The sequence below is a fragment of the Podarcis vaucheri genome, assembly GCF_965113315.1.
Source record: "Podarcis vaucheri genome assembly, chromosome: 9".
In the NCBI taxonomy this organism is placed as follows: Eukaryota; Metazoa; Chordata; class Lepidosauria; order Squamata; family Lacertidae; genus Podarcis; species Podarcis vaucheri.
In genome coordinates, this window is record NC_138767.1 from 16,519,918 (window position 1) to 16,536,940 (window position 17,023).

Here is a 17,023-nt window from a genome sequence, read left to right on the forward strand (position 1 = left end):
TCTTTCTTCCCCTTTCCAAGCTCCCTAAATATAAAATCTATAAGAATTTGTTTCCATACAGATTAATTCTGAGCTGCCTCGTCATTTATGTTTCAGAGATGCTATTCGCACCCCACTGTTCCCTGTGGTTTGTGTGCAGCGCATATTCCCCCCACCCTCAGCTTCTAATGATTTGTTTTGAGATGAAGACGTTCCTTATCCATGGGGGAAAAAAACCTACCTCCCAATTTTATTTCTCCTTCCGACAAATGCCATGAAAAGTTCTTTGACCCTAAAGCCCTCTGGCTCAGGACTGAATGCTGGGCGTTGATCTGAAATGCCTGTTAATGGGATTGTACATAAGTAATGCTTTAACCATAGAGTAGTTTCTTGTTTGCTTTGAAAGCCACAAACCCCAGAAGGAAATGTAGGAGAACGGTGGGAGGACAGTGACAAGAAACCTCATGACCTCATCCTTTCCGCCTCGTGGGGATTGGTCGGCTCGTGTCTGGGAGAAGAGTTTAAATTCCAGAGGTCTGCAGACGGAAAAGCAGCAGAACAGGAGGAGGACGATCACGCACCATCTGAGTGAATGATCCAAGGATTGGCTTGAGCTTCTCCATACAAACCAGCAGACCTCTGCCTCAGACTACACTTCGGATCCAGACAAACGTAAGGTACCTGAGCCTTTTCCCTTGGCTTTACCTATTTTATTCAGTCTTCTTATATTTCCAGAAAGCTGAAAGCAGTGCAGCAGTACTTGATGGAGGCTTTAAACTCCTCCAGCTTCAGGGGCAGAGAAAGAAAAGCTTTTAGTGCACAGCGTTAAAAATAATTTACAACGCCTCTTTTGCCTGCACTAGGGAGAATGTTTAGGGATTCGGGGAGGAAGCGGTTTATGAGAGAGAGAGAGAGAGAGAGAGAGAGAGAGAGAGAGAGTATCGCTGAACAGAACCTGCCACTTAAAAAACACAGATTTGTGAGCTGTACCCTTACCAACTTCCAATGCCACACGCTTTTGGCACAAGATGTAGTTTTCATTCCAGCATCCCTGATGCTGAATTTATAATATTTGAAGTCTAGGGGTTTACACGCAGATAGCCAGTGTGGGTCAAAGGTTAGAGTGCTGGACTAGGATTGTGCAGGATTCGTATCCTCACTCAACCACGAAGTTCAGTGGGTGACTTAGGACCAGCCACTGTTTGTTAGCCTAACCTACCTCACAGAGTTGTTGCGAGAATAACACGGGGGAAGAGGAGGATGAAAATATAACAAATAAGCTTGTCAGAAATTCAGATTCTATGCTTTGGAAACTAGGGCTGCCAGCCAGCTGCTTTATGTTGGGGGGTGGGGCAGTCCTATGTCTTTAACAGACACCTAATGCACAGAAATAAGAGCTGAATATTCAGCCTACCATGCAGCTCTTAAAAGACAGAAGAGCCCTGTCAAGGAAAAGCAGTTGGCAACCATAACTAACAATCTGTTTCCTTAGTCCCATATATGCAAGTGCAGGATGTGATTACTTGGTAGTGGGGAAAATCACTCTGTATATGCTCAGTTATTATATCACATGTATTGGGATCAGAGGCCTGGTGGGTCTGGGCTTGACTTTGTCCAAGGAGGTTCTTTAACTTCTTGTACCATCAACTCACATGCAATTTCTAGTTAATTATCACTGTGCACCTAGCTAAAAGCCATCATACTACTCTTGCATTTAATCTCTGAAAAAGCACTCCTGCTATGCTCTTCAAGGGTTTTGCTCAAATACATTTTGGTGCAATGTTCTCCCATCGATTTTCTCTCTTAGCACAAGTGCTCATTAACCTCGTGAGAGGAAGGGCAATGCATAGTGAAGTGTGCCAGATTTCCCATCAGCCTGGTTGCTAATACCTAGCCTTCCGTCGTGATTCATCAATTTCTGATGTCCCCTGAGCCCTGATTCATCAGTTTTTCCCCCTGCAGTGCCACACTGAGCAATGCGATCCTTCCTGATTTGGAAATTTCAGCTTGTTCTTTCCAAATGCCTTTGAAGGAAGGATCAATTACAAAACCAACTTATAATTAAAATTCTGCTTCAGGTTCCTATTCATATTAATGTGCAGCAAGGTCAGAGAAAGAGAGAAAAATCTGTTGGCTGATGAGTTGGGACCCCCCATGGAAATTCTCTCTTCTGGAATTTTCCCTTTGGCTACAAGGCAGTGTTTTCCTCTTACATTTTTATCCTCCAACAATACTACGGCGCTCTGATGTCTGTGGAAATTTATAGAACTGGTGCATTAATCTGCTTGGAGCAAAAATCAGTAAATTCTATTGGATTGTAATATTCTTGAGCAAGACAGAGGTTTTTAAAATAAAATAGTGTATGTCCTTTTGCAGTCTGTAAGCTTTAAATCTCACAGAGTGCCTTGTGGGCTACTCTGGAATAAGTTAAGTGAGAATTAGAATCATAGACTCACAGAATTGTAGAGTTGGAAGGGACCACAAGGGTCATCTAGTCCAACCCCCTGCAATCTAGGAATATTTTGCTCAACATGGGGCTTGAACCCACAACTCTGAGATTAAGGGTCTCATACTCTACTGACTGAGCTATGCTGAGGATGGTAGATCCATAGAAGGGGAAGTTACCAAAAGCCTACAGATTTAACAATAATAATAACTTTTTATTTATATCCCACCCTCCCCAGCCGAGGCTGGGCTCAGGGCGGCTAACAACAATAAAATAATACAACATTCTAAAATCATTTCATTAAAAAATTACTTCAAATCAAATTGATGGCAACCATTGGGCTAGAGTTTTGTGAAGATTGCCAAAGGAGGGAGTCAGGCTGTGCCCTGGCCAAAGGCTTGGCGGAACAGCTCTGTTTTGCAGGCCCTGCGGAAAGATGTCAAGTCCCGCAGGGCCCTAATCTCTTGTGGTAGAGCATTCCACCAGATTGGGGCCACAGCCGAAAAAGCCTTGGCTCTGGTTGAGGCCAGCCTAACCTCTCTGTGGCCTGGGACCTCCAAGATGTTTTTGTTTGAAGATCATAAGTTCCTCTGTGGGACATACCAGGAGAGGCGGTCCCATAGGTACGAGGGTCCTAGGCCGTATAGGGCTTTAAAGGTTAAGACCAGCACCTTAAACCTGATCCTGTACTCCACCGGGAGCCAGTGCAGCTGGTATAGCACCGGGTGAATGTGATCTCGCAGCGAGGACCCTGTAAGGAGTCTCGCTGCGGCATTCTGCACCCGCTGGAGTTTCTGGGTCAGTCCCAAGGGCAGCCCCACATAGAGCGAGTTACAATAATCCAGTCTAGAGGTGACCGTCATGTGGATCACAGTGGCTAGGTCAGGGCAAGAGAGGTAAGGAGCCAACTGACACCATCTGACACCATTCAATAGCTTTATGCATTCCAAACGGCAGTGTTCCACAGTTGCAAATAGTATTGAAAGGTGATGCCTCGGGCAAATGAGTCAGGGTAGGGTAGCAGAAGATGTAGTGACAATACAAATATTTGTCAATGTTGTGCTTGTTCTTGGTGCTTATTTCATTCACCGACTCCAGCTGCAATACTAAGCAGAGATACTAGGGAGTAAATTCCATTGAATTTGAGTTCTGAGTATATGAATATAGGATCGCCCTGTTGGTTATTATATTATTTGTGAGCACTGTCAGCTCCTTGGTAGAACCTCAAAGAATTACTCTTTAGCAGGCAAATTTGCTAGATCTCTGAACCAGAAAGTGGGGGTTTGTTCCCTTTTCTCTAACAATTAACTCTATGAAACATTCCAAAAGCATCTAGGAAGTAAGTTTTGCAGTCTCCGGGGATGTTTGGTTTTTGGTTTTCAGGGAAGGCTTGGGAAATATGCCCTTCCTAAGTAGTCCCTCTCCTCTGCATCACTGTTTCTCCTGCCCATTTGTTTAGTCCTGCCCCTTTGGACCCATTCTACATCAGTGCCCAGAGGGACAGAGGAAGGATGCTCCTTGACTTTGCTCTCATCTCATGGCCCTCACTTATAGACAGTACAAGTAAACTGGTAGCAGTAGCAAGGAGTAGGTCCAGGAGGCTCTATGGCACTTCTCCACAACCTGGTGCCTCCAGATGTTTTGGACTACAAATCCCATCATCCTAGGCCATTACACATGCTGGCAGGGGCTGATGGGCGTAGTCCAAAGGTTCTGGAGGTCCTCTGGTTAAGGAAAGCTGCGCTAGGGGTTGCTGGAGGGGCCTCCTCTGGGACATGGGCCTCAGCAGATGCCCAGTCATTACAACTCCCAATGTTGACTCGCAGCAATGGGCACAGCCCATTTTTGTTGGGGGGGCAGGACTTTTGTTGGGGGCGCAGAACCAATGTGATTGGTCCGTTAGTTAAGTATTTCTATTGTTTTACTTGATCTAGGGGGTGGGCCTTGCCCACACCCATGTTTGCAGCACCACATATACAGTAGATAGAGATTTTTCCCACTGCAGTCATGGCCTGGGATCAGATCATATCAAGAGCATCTTATCTGCAGAGGTCATATGTTCAGTTCTTTCATCTCTCAGCCCAAACAAAGTGCTGAATTTAGAAGTCAATCTAACTCCCTTTTGTCTGATGTTGGGCAGCAGAAGTTCTCTTCTGTTGGTCGGATTAGCTTTGTCAAGTGATAGCATAAATACAGGGAAACCAATGGGAACTGATTCTGATTTGATATGGTATTTTCCTGGAATAATATTTGGAGGGAAAATATTGTATCGGGGTGCAAAACCTAGAAGAAAGTTCCACAGGCAGAATGCTAGCCTCTTTGTATATATAGCTTTCTGTGGTTTTAGATAGATAGATAGATAGATAGATAGATAGATAGATAGATAGATAGATATAGATATAGATATAGATATAGATAGATATAGATATATATAGATAGATATATAGATATATATTTATATGCTTTCGTAGATTTTCACGGGTACAGGAATGCAGGTTTTGGTGTCTTCGGGTGTCTTCCCGTGTAAGAGTCGGGGTGTCTGGGCGACGTTTCGACGAGGTCTCACTCGTCATCTTCAGGCTGGTGCTTTCGGCTTCTTGTTACTGGAACAGAGCTCTGTTCCAGTAACAAGAAGCCGAAAGCACCAGCCTGAAGATGACGAGTGAGACCTCGTCGAAACGTCGCCCAGACACCCCGACTCTTACACGGGAAGACACCCGAAGACACCAAAACCTCCATATATTTATATATATATATATATTCTTTCCTGAGAAAGGGAAATGTGAAAAGGCTGAGTCACACATGCAAACTTGCAGATGGGGGAGAAATTTAATTCAGTCCCCATTTAAAGGTGAATCTACTTGATTCCCACTTTCCAAAACAATATGCAAAGTGAAACACGGAAATCCTTGGAAATCCTCTAGATTTTGCAGTGCAGTTCTCTAGCCAAGTAATGTGTGCAAAGAAAACAAAATGCCTATGCTTTCAATAAAGTTTGTAATATATCTTTTTAAAAATATGCATATGAAAATAATATCCAAATATATGAGCAAAAATATAGATAACGGGAAAATGTGTTTTGTAAAAATAAGTATATTGGGCAGAATTGTATGTTAGGAAAACATTCTATCTCCCTCTTGAAGTCTGAGATGGTACTATCCAAGAAGACTTATACCGTGTACTATTTCTGTGCATTTGGACTGGTCCTAAGAGTGAAGTGTTTGTTTTGTTTTTGAACAGTCAACTGCAAATTCATCATGTTGAAGATCGCTGTGCTGTGCATGTGTCTCTTCGCCATCGCCTTGGCAGCTCCAGTAAGTACAATACAAATACAACAAATAAGCCATGAGAAGCACGTATTTCCATAATGCAGAATAAGTGAATCGATACTGACTCTCTATTCCCCTGCATTTCTTTTCAAAGGTTGGCAAACACCATGATAATTCAAAGAGTTCTGAAGATTATCATGTAAGTTCCTTCCCCCCCCCCATCCTTTTCACACTCCATTCATTTTACTGTTGGATTTATTATATCACAGCTCGGGATTAATTCCACGATTCTGAGATCCACACACCTATTACATAAGGCTGAGTCTCTTTTTCATGAATTCATGTGCCCCCTTTGAGAAAACAAGCAAAAACAATGACCTGCTTCCAAGTGGAGCATCTTCCATCCCCTCAGCTGCTGTCCTACCCTCTCTTCCTGGGGAGTAAGCCCCACTGAACACAGCGAGAATTACTTCTGTTCTGAGTAAAGATGCAGAAGATTGAACAGTTAGTCACTTTTGTTGACTTTCCCGCACCTTCCTCAGAGCCTTAGTCTGCATTCATACCATATACAGTGGTACCTCGGGTTACATACACTTCAGGTTACATGCGCTTCAGGTTACAGACTCCGCTAACCCAGAAATAGTACCTCAGGTTAAGAACTTTACCTCGGGATGAGAACAGAAATCGTGCTCCTGCGGCGCGGCGGCAGCAGGAGGCCCCATTAGCTAAAGTGGTGCTTCAGGTTAAGAACAGTTTCAGGTTAAGAACAGACCTCCAGAACGAATTAAGTACTTAACCCGAGGTACCACTATATTTAAAGCACACACCCCAAAGGATCCTGGGAAATGTAGTTTGTTAAGGATGCTGAGCATTGTAGCTTTGTGAGGGGAAACCACAGTTCGGGGAGAGGAAGTGCTTTCAATGTATGGCGTATACAAGTTGAGGTAATCAGAACTGCACACAGCCTTGATATGGCCAATACTGATTTCAAGGTGGCACTAGCTGCAGTAGGATCTGAATTCTGCTAACTATTCCACCTTGTTCTCACAGTTCTGGGGTTGGTATCCATTTGCCAGGCCCTGGTTCCCCTTCTACGTTAGCCAAGCTCTGCGATGTTGCATGTTGAATGCCAACATTGGTATTTTGTATTGTTAAAGGTTGCCAAGCATCATCATAAACACCACGCTCACGGGCATCACCACCATCACTCTCATAGCCAGGAGCACAGCCAGGAGCATGTGAACAGCCACGAGTCTCAAGAGCATCAGGAGTCCTCCCAGCCGGTACGAAGCCTTTCTTCTCCATCAAGTTAAAGAATCAAGATGTGGTTGTACCCAGCTAAGTTCCACTCACATTGAAATCAAGGGACCAAAATTTGGCCCGCGCATTAATTTCAGTGGGTCCATTCTGAGTACGACCAACATTTTATATAACCTATACTGTACTGAGCGGGATGCAGGTGGCACTGTGGTCTAAACCACAGAGCCCAGGGCTTGCCGATCAGAAGGTCAGTGGTTCGAATCCCTGCTCCTGTTGTTCGGTCCCAGCTCCTGCCCACCTAGCAGGTCAAAAGCACATTAAGTGCAAGTAGATAAATAGGTACCACTTTGATGGGAAGGTAAACAACGTTTCCATGTGCTGCTCTGGTTCACCAGAAGCGGCTTAGTCATGCTGGCCACATGACCCAGAAGCTGTCTGCGGACAAAGGCTGCCTCCCTCGGCCTATAGAGCGAGATGAGAGCGCAACCCCAGAGTCGTCCGTGACTGGACCTAACAGTCAGGGGTACTTTTACCTTTATACTGTACTGTAATGCAAAGAGGGGACAGTGGGGTTGAATCTAAAACCAGTACTCTTCTATCCATGTAGGTGGGCAACCATTCAGATAATTTGCTCTTGTTCTTGATACAAGAAAATTTCAGCAGAGATAATTTTCCCCAGACCTGGTTGGATAAAATTCCAACCTAGCTGCAATTCTGTGCATACTTACCTGGAAATAGGTTCAACTGAACTCAGTGGGACTGTATTCCAAGTAAAGATGCATAGGATCAACGTGGAAATCCCACTGGGCATTAGTCATGACTAACTTTTAGCTTGCCTCGGACTCCGTATTGGTTCCTAGATTTAATTTTTGGTCACTTTTCTATTCATTTTGTGTTTCTAGTTTGTCTTTTTTTTTTTACTTTCCAACTGAATCCAAACCCAAACACCTATCCATCGCTTGACCAGAAAGAGATCATAAGGAAATTCCTGCCTCCTCCATCCTCTTCTCAACAGAAGCCAACCAGATAGTTCTGGGAAGCCTCCAGGCAGTGCTTAAAGGCAATAGCTCTCCCTCTGTGCTTATCCTCTGGTATTCTGAGCTTCCCTGACTCTAAATCCAGAGGTTCCAGTTAGCTGTCAAGGATAAGAGCCCTTTATAGACCTACCCTTCTTGCATTTGTCTAATCTTCTCCTAAAGCGGTCTGAGCCACTGGCCATCACTCTATTGTGTAGCAGCAAATCCCATTAGTCAGCCATGCAGTGCGCAGAGACATTTTGTCTGTCCTAAAACTACTCATTTGACTTTTTTTTAATTCAGTGGGATCGTGGTGTGTGTGTATGTGTGTGTAAAACAAGCCTTCACAAAATAACTGTTTCATTTCCAGGCCTCTCTGTCTTCCGAAGAAAGCGATGAGATCACTGAGCAACAGGTAGGTTTTCCTCCAACCATGTGCATCTTAAGTACGAAACCCCTGCGTCAGTGCTGCCACTAGAAGGATTGTACAACAGGGATGGGGAGCCTATGGCTCTCCCCAGCTCTGTTGGACTTCAACTCCCATCAAGCCTCAGCCAGCATTACCAATTGTCAGGGCTGATGGGAGCCACAGTCCAACAAAATTTTGGAAGGCTGCAGGCTCTCCATCCCTGCTGTAGAATATTGTTTCATCCATGTGCCTTTCACTTCCCTGCCGCAGAATATTTTTTCTTACATCCATGTGCCCTTCACTTCCATCCATCGCAGATCACTGTTCCCCCCAGTGCGGGAACCACAGGAGGGAGTTTACATGGCCTGGGGTGGGGGACGAGAACCTGTATATTAGGAAACAGAGATTGAGTTTGTATTAGTGTTGCAAGACAAGGGCTGGAAAAGCCATCTCCAGAGGACACTCAGCAGACAGCATGGGTGCCTAACGAATTCTCCCCTCCACATACAACATGTTGTTGTTTAGTCGTGTCCGACTCTTCATGACCCCATGGACCAGAGCATGCCAAGCACTCTTGTCTTCCACTGCCTCCCGCAGTTTGGTCAAACTCATGCTGGTAGCTTCGAGAACACTGTCCAACCATCTCGTCCTCTGTCATCCCCTTCTCCTTGTGCCCTCCATCTTTCCCAACATCAGGGTCTTTTCCAGGGAGTCTTCTCTTCTCATGAGGTGGCCAAAGTCTTGGAGCCTCAGCTTCAGGATCTGTCCTTCCAGTGAGCACTCAGGGCTGATTTCCTTCAGAATGGATAGGTTTGATCTTCTTGCAGTCCATGGGACTCTCAAGAGTCTCCTCCAACACCATAATTCAAAAGCATCAATTCTTCAGCGATCAGCCTTCTTTATGGTCCAGCTCTCACTTCCATACATCACTACATACCTCCCAATATTTCCACCTCTTTCCCTCCCCCTAGGCTTGGGTTTGTGTTGTGCAGTCATCAGGCACACCCAGACCTATAAACATGTTTTGAGTGTTACATCTCTGCGTCCTGTAATACTGAGTTGCTTCTCTTTCCTTGCAGACCCTTCTTGTGCCTCAAAGCAAGAGCAAGGAAGATGACGATGACCATGACGTGGACGATGTGGACGATGATGACCATGACTATTCGGATGAGTCGGATGAGTCACACGAAAACGGCGTCACAGATTACCCTACCGAGGCTCCCTTTTCCTTGCCTGTCACTCCTGAGGTCTTTACTGGCAGAGGAGATGTACCTTATGGAATCAAGGCAAAAGTTGACCTGGTACATTATGAGGACTCTGTAAAGGCACACAAAAGATCTGGAAAGGTAAATGCTACAGATGTACTGTAAGTAAAAAGAGCTAGGCAGTTGACCTCTTTAGAAATATATAATCCACCTGCCGTTGTTATGGTTCACACATTTTTGCCAGTGGAATTCTTACTCTATGGCCATCATGGTTTAATTCCCCCGGGGCAGCAATGCTATGGTACGTCTGGGTGTTCTTTTTTAGAACCCTAAGCAACTCATTCTCCTTCCATTCATCTTCCCTAACCGCATAAGAGGAAGCAAATGTTCAGTTTTAAAAGTCCATCTGTCTCACAGAAGCTTCTGCGAGCCGGAGATATTCAAAACATTGCATATTTGAAAAGTATCGCTTGTGGTTGCTGTGAAGGTGCCAGTTGAAACAGGAAGCAAGATGTTGCAAAGAAGGCTTGGAAGGAAAAGTAGTAATGCTCTTTTAGGAAACTCCCTGCCTAAAATAAAAATAATAAAAATCTGGTGGATAGACTTCACAAAAGTCCTAGCAATCCCAGGAAAGAAAAGCAAAATCTCTGGGTTTCCCAGTCTTAAAATTTAGTTAACCGAGACATGTTTGTTTTTGTTTGGAAGCATGAAAAAGAAATTTTGCCTGGTTCCCGAATACAGAGTTCAATTAGAAATGAAATGTAAGGTCGCTATAAAGTTTTCTGACCTACCCAGCCCTGTTCTTTGCCACTATAACTATCTGGGCATAATAAATTTAGCAGTTGTAGTCTGGTGAAGGTAGTTTGGATTGTTGATTGTGTCTATTTATTTTTAAACGCTGATTTTATTTTATAATGTAGTTTATTCTTTATTAGGAAGCCACCCTGGGTAACCCGGGGTAGAAGCAACAAACTGAACTGCTAAGAATTTTCTGCTAGAGATTCCTAGGTGTGTGTCATCCTAGGGATGGGGAGCAATTTGTTCAGTTTTCACAGCAGATTTTCTGGTGCAGTTTTGGCACACAAAATGTGCGCATACAATATGTATTATAACCTAAAACCTGCACACAGAAATGCATATATATTTCAGATGAGAGGACTGAAAAGCACATATTTTATCTTCTTAAAAGTGTGGGGAGGGGGGTTACATAAAAAGCACATACAAAAATATGTACAATTTATATGTGGACCTTTCATGCATTCTTTCAAAAAATGAGAACTGAAAGGGACAGACCTTTACCTGAACACCAGAGGCACTGATAACCCCATACACATCATACATCAAATGCATACAGCCCCTTCCACAAAGAATCATGGGAACTTTAGTTTATCCCTCACAGAGCTACCAATATTCTTTGCGACTCAGTCGTGGAGGTGATCGAGATTTATTGTCTTCTGTTAGAGGACAAGGATTCAGAGTTCACACTAAGGGTGGCCAAATTTTGCGTAGCTGCCATAAAACACAGGGAACAAGCTGTGGAACTACAAAGACTAAGACCTCAGATGCAAACTCTAGATAATATTTTAGAGATTACGAGCTAAACCACCTTTCCAACGGCTGCCATATTTGTATTGTTTATTATTATATTTGATTGTTAATCTAAATTTAATTCTATTGTGTTTTATGCTTGTCTAGTATGGTATGTAAAACTCGTCTGGGACCGTAATAAAATGTGTGTGTGTGTGTGTGTGTGTGTGTGTGTGTGTGTGTGTGTGTGTGTGTGTAATATTCCTTGCAGAGGGGTGCTTTAAAGGCGTGGTGAGTATGCAGCCAGAAACAGGGTGGAATTAGGCTGCTCTGTCCATTCCTACAGCTTCCTAAAGAAAGAGGATGACTGCTAAACCTGTTTAAGGCTGCACACATACCTGAGAGTAAAGTCCCTGTGAATGTCATGGGGTTTACTTCCAAGTAGGCATAGCATTGTAGCCAATGTTTGTCCTACTCAGAGTCGTCCCATTGAAATTAATAGACATGGCTAACTTGGGTTCGTTCAGTGGGTCTGCTATGAGTAAAACGTAGTTGGAGACGACAGTTGTTCTGTTAGTCAACACTGTAGCTATCCCTCCTGTTTCTGGGTGGCCATTTATTGTCTTCCATTTGTGGGCCTTGCAGTTTGATTCACGTGATGTTTCGGATGACGTGGACAGCACCCCAGACGTGGAGAGCCGCGAATCCCATTCCGCCAAGTCACATTCTCTCGAAAGCCACGACACAAGCCTTGAAAGTGATGATGCAAGTCACCTGAGAGACAGCCAAGAGGTCCACGATAAAAGCACGGAGAACGACAGCCGCCAGAAACTTGAGAGCGCTGAGGAACCCCATGACAACAGTGACCACGATGACAGCCACGTATCCATGGAAAGCCATGACAGCAGAGAGTATAAGAAGGCCCTCAGTGGGGTACTCCAAGAGGTACATCACGGCCATGATGCTGACAGTGTCAGCAACCAAACTTTCGAAAGCGCTGAGGATCACCACAGTGCTGAGGATCACCGCAGCGCTGAGGACCACCGACACAGTGCTGAGGATCAACACCACAGCACTGAAGATCACGACCTCAGCACTGAAGACCACCACCACAGCACTGAAGATCATCACCACAGCGCTGAGGACCACCACAGCATTGAGGACAATGAGGTCACCCTCTAAGTGGATAAACAGGCAGGCTCCTGTCTCCACGCCTATCTAAGAGCACTCCCCAGATTTTTCGCATGTGTGGGTGCAGCTAGGATTGGAGCCCAAATTCATAACAGGTGGCTTTTTCTGGGAATTATTTTTTTTAATTTGTTTTGCTGAGTGCGTGAAGGAGAGAAGTGTGAGAAAGGCAATGCAATTTCTACTTGAATGTTTGCTCCCAATTCTATGCATATCACACGTTTGATTTCAGCAATCATAGCAGTTATCGGCAGCAGCGTTAACCAGGCAAATGCGGAGCCTGATCCAGCACTTGTTTACTTGGAAGTAAGTCCCACTGATTTTGGTGCATGCTTACTGCTAGGTAAACATGCTGAGGATGTCAACCTTAAATGTGCAGTACTAGCTGTCCTGTCCATTATAGAACTGTAAGCCCTTCTTGCTGCATATTTTTCCTGCTCTGTCTCATAGGGGGTTGTGATGGAGTTGAGAGAGAGAGAGAAAGAGAGAGAGAGAAATCTAGCTTTACAATCAGAGTGAATGTTGCATCTCATGATACTGTAGTACCAAAGGATTTACTGTTGCAATGTATATTTTGTTGACAATTGTGAGTTAAATAAAAAGACAAAACCTTATATGCCTAGGACTCAGCATGGTTCTTATCATAGGAATACCTTGGTTTTCGAACAGCTTATGTCAGGGAACTGCCATCGGAGCTAGAGGCGGAGGGAAGGCTCCAGAGGGATGCCGGAGAGGGTCCCAGTAGGGAGAGAGGCAGCCCATCTGCTGGGGAAGGAAATCAGCGTAACACCAGTGGAGAAGGGGGGCAGATGGGGGAATCGGAGAGGAGGCTCCAAGACTCCTCGCCGGAGACCAGCAGAGAGAGTACGGGTACTCCGCTGCCCACACCCTCCCTGCGCAGAAGACTTCCGCGCAGGGAGAGTAGGAGGAGACTTGGCGTCAAACAACTTTTATGCTGGAAAAGGTTCAAGAAACGCCCACTGACAGATTCTGCCAGCGACTGAGACAGTCATGATGCTGGAGGCTGTTCAGTCAGAAAGGGTTTAACCAGGTAACCTTGCCAGCAGTGGCGGCAACTTACGCATGAGCAACCCCTAATTCCATTACAGCTTAGTTCTTGAACGTTTTGGCTCCTGAACGCCGCAAACCTGGAAGTGACTGTTCTGGTTTGCAAACTATTTTTGGAAGCCAAATGTCCGATGGGGCTTCCGATTGGCCGCCACACTTTGGTTTCCAAATGTTTTGGAAGTCGAACGGACTTCCGGAACGGATTCCATTCGACTTCCAAGATATGACTGTCTAGGAAGTTGCCTTCTGCCATTGGTTCATCTAGCTCAGTATTGTGTACACTGAGTGTAGATGCTGAGGTCTCTCCCAGCCCTACCTAGATACCAGGGATTGAACCTGAGATCTTCTGCCAGCAAAGCTATATGCTAAGAGACCAGTGTGGTCTTCTCACCAGACCTCATATGTTGGTTCCGTCTTTTAAAATTACTTGCAGAACTCTTCTGTACTGCCAACATTAAGAATGTACAGAAACAAGGTATGATGGGAAAGTATAGTGTGTAAATAGAAACATGGCAAATGCATAAATTAAAGAAAAAAGCAGTAACGGATCTTCAATCCCACACCGTAACAGAAGCTGGATCTACACTGACTTTTTTACCGTTATTAGAACGATATTAAATATATCTTTCTTAAACATCACAGGGGATACTGTTAAAACAAAGACGTTCCTTACCTGTTTCCTTTGTAACAACGCAGTTTCCCTGGTTGCTCTGCAGTGCCGGCTGGTGTCACATTTTAATAATGTATTATTAATGTTACAGGCAAAACATAGTATGTCCAAATACAGTGGTACCTCGCAAAACGAGTGCCTCGCAAGACAAAAAACTCGCTAGACGAAAGGATTTTTGGTTTTTTTTGTTGCTTCGCAAGACGATTTTCCCTATGGGCTTGCTTCGCAAGACGGAAACGTCTTGCAAGTTTGTTTCCTTTTTCTTAACACCGTTAATACAGTTGCGACTTGACTTCGAGGAGCAACTCATAGAACATGGCGTGGTAGCCTTTTTTGAGGTTTTTAAAGACTTTGGTGATTTTTGAAGCTTTTCCAAAACTTCCCCGACACCGTGCTTCGCAAGACGAAAAAAATTGCAAGACGAAAAAACTCGCGGAACGAATTAATTTCGTCTTGCGAGGCAAAACTGTACGTTGTGATAACCATTCTTTCACCATTCCTTAATGTTATAAACCGTGAATGTAGATCCACTCATAGTCTAATTTTAAAGAAAACACATATTGAAAGCAACAATTAAATCTCCAAAGACCATTCAGTACACTAATTTCTACTCTAATTGCTTCAGGCAAACAAACATTATTTTCTTACTTTGGCTATGTCATTCATCCAAGGGGGCAAAGGGGGCATACATGCATGGATTTACATTCTGCCCATCATCATAGCAACCACCCTGTAAGGAAGACAAGTGAGCGGCAGACCTAAGGTCACCAAGTGAGCTTCTCAGCTGAGCTTGGAAATCTAGAGTCTAAAAAACAACAACGAGGGTCTAAAAGGCTATAGACGAATGGCTAACCTGGCTCAGATAGTTCATATTCAATTTATATACTTCTGATATGAACTAAGCATGGAGTCTAGAATGCACATAGACACATGAAGCTTCTAAAACTCTGTTGACCAACTCATTTGGGTATGAGGAAATTGGTTATGGGTAAATCATTGGTTTAAAGTAGTGTTTGGCTGAAGTTCACACACATACTTTCACTGGGACATTCATGTAGTTGAGAAAGAGGGGAAATTTTTCCAACTTTCAAGTGGAAGGTGAATTCTTTTAACTTTTGGGAGAGGGGACCTACCATTATCACCATTGCATCAATACCCCACCCTTGATCCAAAAAAGGCTTTCAGAGCAGCTTACAATGACCCGTATTAAGACTGCCCTCAGGCTTACATTCTAAAAAGGCACAAGGAAAAAAGAAATGGGAGGGAGGAGGACAAGGCAACCTCAGTTGCAAGTTCTTAAGTCACAGTTCTAACAGCCAAGCTAAGAGCAGCAACTCCTCACCAATGTCAGTGGTCATTCTGGGTGTCTTGCCAGTGTGGTGTAGTGGTTAAGAGCGGTAGACTCGTAATCTGGTGAACTGGGTTCGTGTCTCCGCTCCTCCACATGCAGCTGCTGGGTGACCTTGGGCCAGTCACACTTCTCTGAAGTCTCTCAGCCCCACTCACCTCACAGAGTGTTTGTTGTGGGGGAGGAAGGGAAAGGAGAATGTTAGCCGCTTTGAGACTCCTTCGGGTAGTGATAAAGCGGGATATCAAATCCAAACTCTTCTTCTTTGATAAAGAGTGGTCCCCACTTGAAACGTTCCACCCGCCTCCAGAGCAGATCTCAGAGAAGATCCAGGAGCAACATTCAAGCCCAAGAGGACAGGGCAGCTCTTCTTTCACACAGCTGACTTGAGGTGGCTTGGAGTGAGTGCAGCGCTGCAATTGTCAGCCAGCCTTGTGTCCCCTGCAATGGGGAAATGTCACTTTGCACCACCATTCCCCTTTGGCTATTGTACAGGGAACAATGTGGTGCTGATTGCAGCTCCACAGCACTTGTTACCCACCAAACTAAATGAAATCCACCTTCTCCCTCTCAAAATGCCTCTGCGATTCAGCAGTCCTGTGCCAGCCCTGTAGCCCTTGAAATTACAAAACAAAAATCGCTCAAATACTCCAGCTAATTGAACTAATTTCAAACCTGGGACTGTAGCAAGCTCCACCTAGTGGAGAAAGCCAGCAATGGGCTTGAAAGTGATATTCTGTGCTGTTGACTTCAAACTTGTATACAGGTGACTCCCCACTTACGCAGGGGTTATGTTCTGGGCATGAAATCATGTAAAGCGGGGAACAGCCTTTAAAACGCCCTCTCTGCTGCTTTCTCTTCAATCCATACCAAAAGTACTGTATCCAAAAATATCCACAACTAGACTATCTCTATATATATGGTGTGTGTTGCTTTGTCAATTTCGTGGTAAAATACTCCCTGGCCCATTTTGCAAGTACAATCTGTACTCCTTAAGCTCATCTGAGAGCTAAGCCAGTGGGGGAACAAGTTTGGCAAATCAGTCTCTATATTTAGATACATGTGAGGGAGAGACTTAATATAGATGTGAGAGCTTTTTAAAGATTCCTTTACTTCCCCCTCCTGCCACTGAGTTAAAAATTAAAGTGCGTGAACCCAGATGTTCTTCTGATCAGTTTTCCACCTGCATCAGATGGGGAAATGAGAAGGGACTGTGGCTCAGTGGTCAACTTCAGAAGATGGCTTTTCAGGGCTACAGCAGTGGAAGAATTTTTAAAATTCACCCTTTCACCTCCTGTAGGCCTGATAATCATTACACACACTACCCAAACTGATGCTATGTCTTTCTTTCTTTTTTTAAAACCCTGCACAGTAGGAACGTTGGTCAATGTAGTTCAGCACTGTCTATTCTGACTGGCAGAGAGTCTCCAAGATTTCAGATGGGGTCTGTCCCAGGTCCAGCCCTACCTAGAGATGATGGGAACTGGACCTAGGACTTTCTGCAGCATGCAAAGCAGATGTTCTACCATGGAGCTATGGACCCTTGCCCTGAGCTAAATGGCCTTCCAAACATTGAAAACAAAGACCCTATTTTTGCCTTCAGCATCTCACCTAGTATGGAACTCGTCATTATGCCTA

At 44.5% G+C, this 17,023-nt stretch overlaps 1 protein-coding gene across 1 annotated transcript; it reads left to right on the plus strand.

The window, feature by feature from the left end:
* The first annotated feature begins 5,669 nt into the window (after positions 1-5,669).
* On the plus strand, positions 5,670-12,913 carry SPP1 (secreted phosphoprotein 1). The gene is made up of 6 exons (XM_082236608.1): positions 5,670-5,739; positions 5,849-5,893; positions 6,852-6,977; positions 8,341-8,385; positions 9,459-9,725; positions 11,757-12,913. Exons 1-6 carry the CDS (start codon positions 5,683-5,685, stop codon positions 12,291-12,293), a joined length of 1,077 nt encoding a protein of 358 aa, XP_082092734.1. The 5' UTR covers positions 5,670-5,682; the 3' UTR covers positions 12,294-12,913.
* Positions 12,914-17,023: the final 4,110 nt, after the last annotated feature.

Bases quoted from the DNA above. Each gene is read 5' to 3' on its own strand.
- SPP1 (XM_082236608.1), top strand. From the start codon at position 5,683: ATGTTGAAGATCGCTGTGCTGTGCATGTGTCTCTTCGCCATCGCCTTG. The intron at 5,740-5,848 runs GTAAGTACAATA...TTCTTTTCAAAG, and splicing joins CCATCGCCTTGGCAGCTCCA to GTTGGCAAACACCATGATAA. The intron at 8,386-9,458 runs GTAGGTTTTCCT...CTTTCCTTGCAG, and splicing joins ATGAGATCACTGAGCAACAG to ACCCTTCTTGTGCCTCAAAG.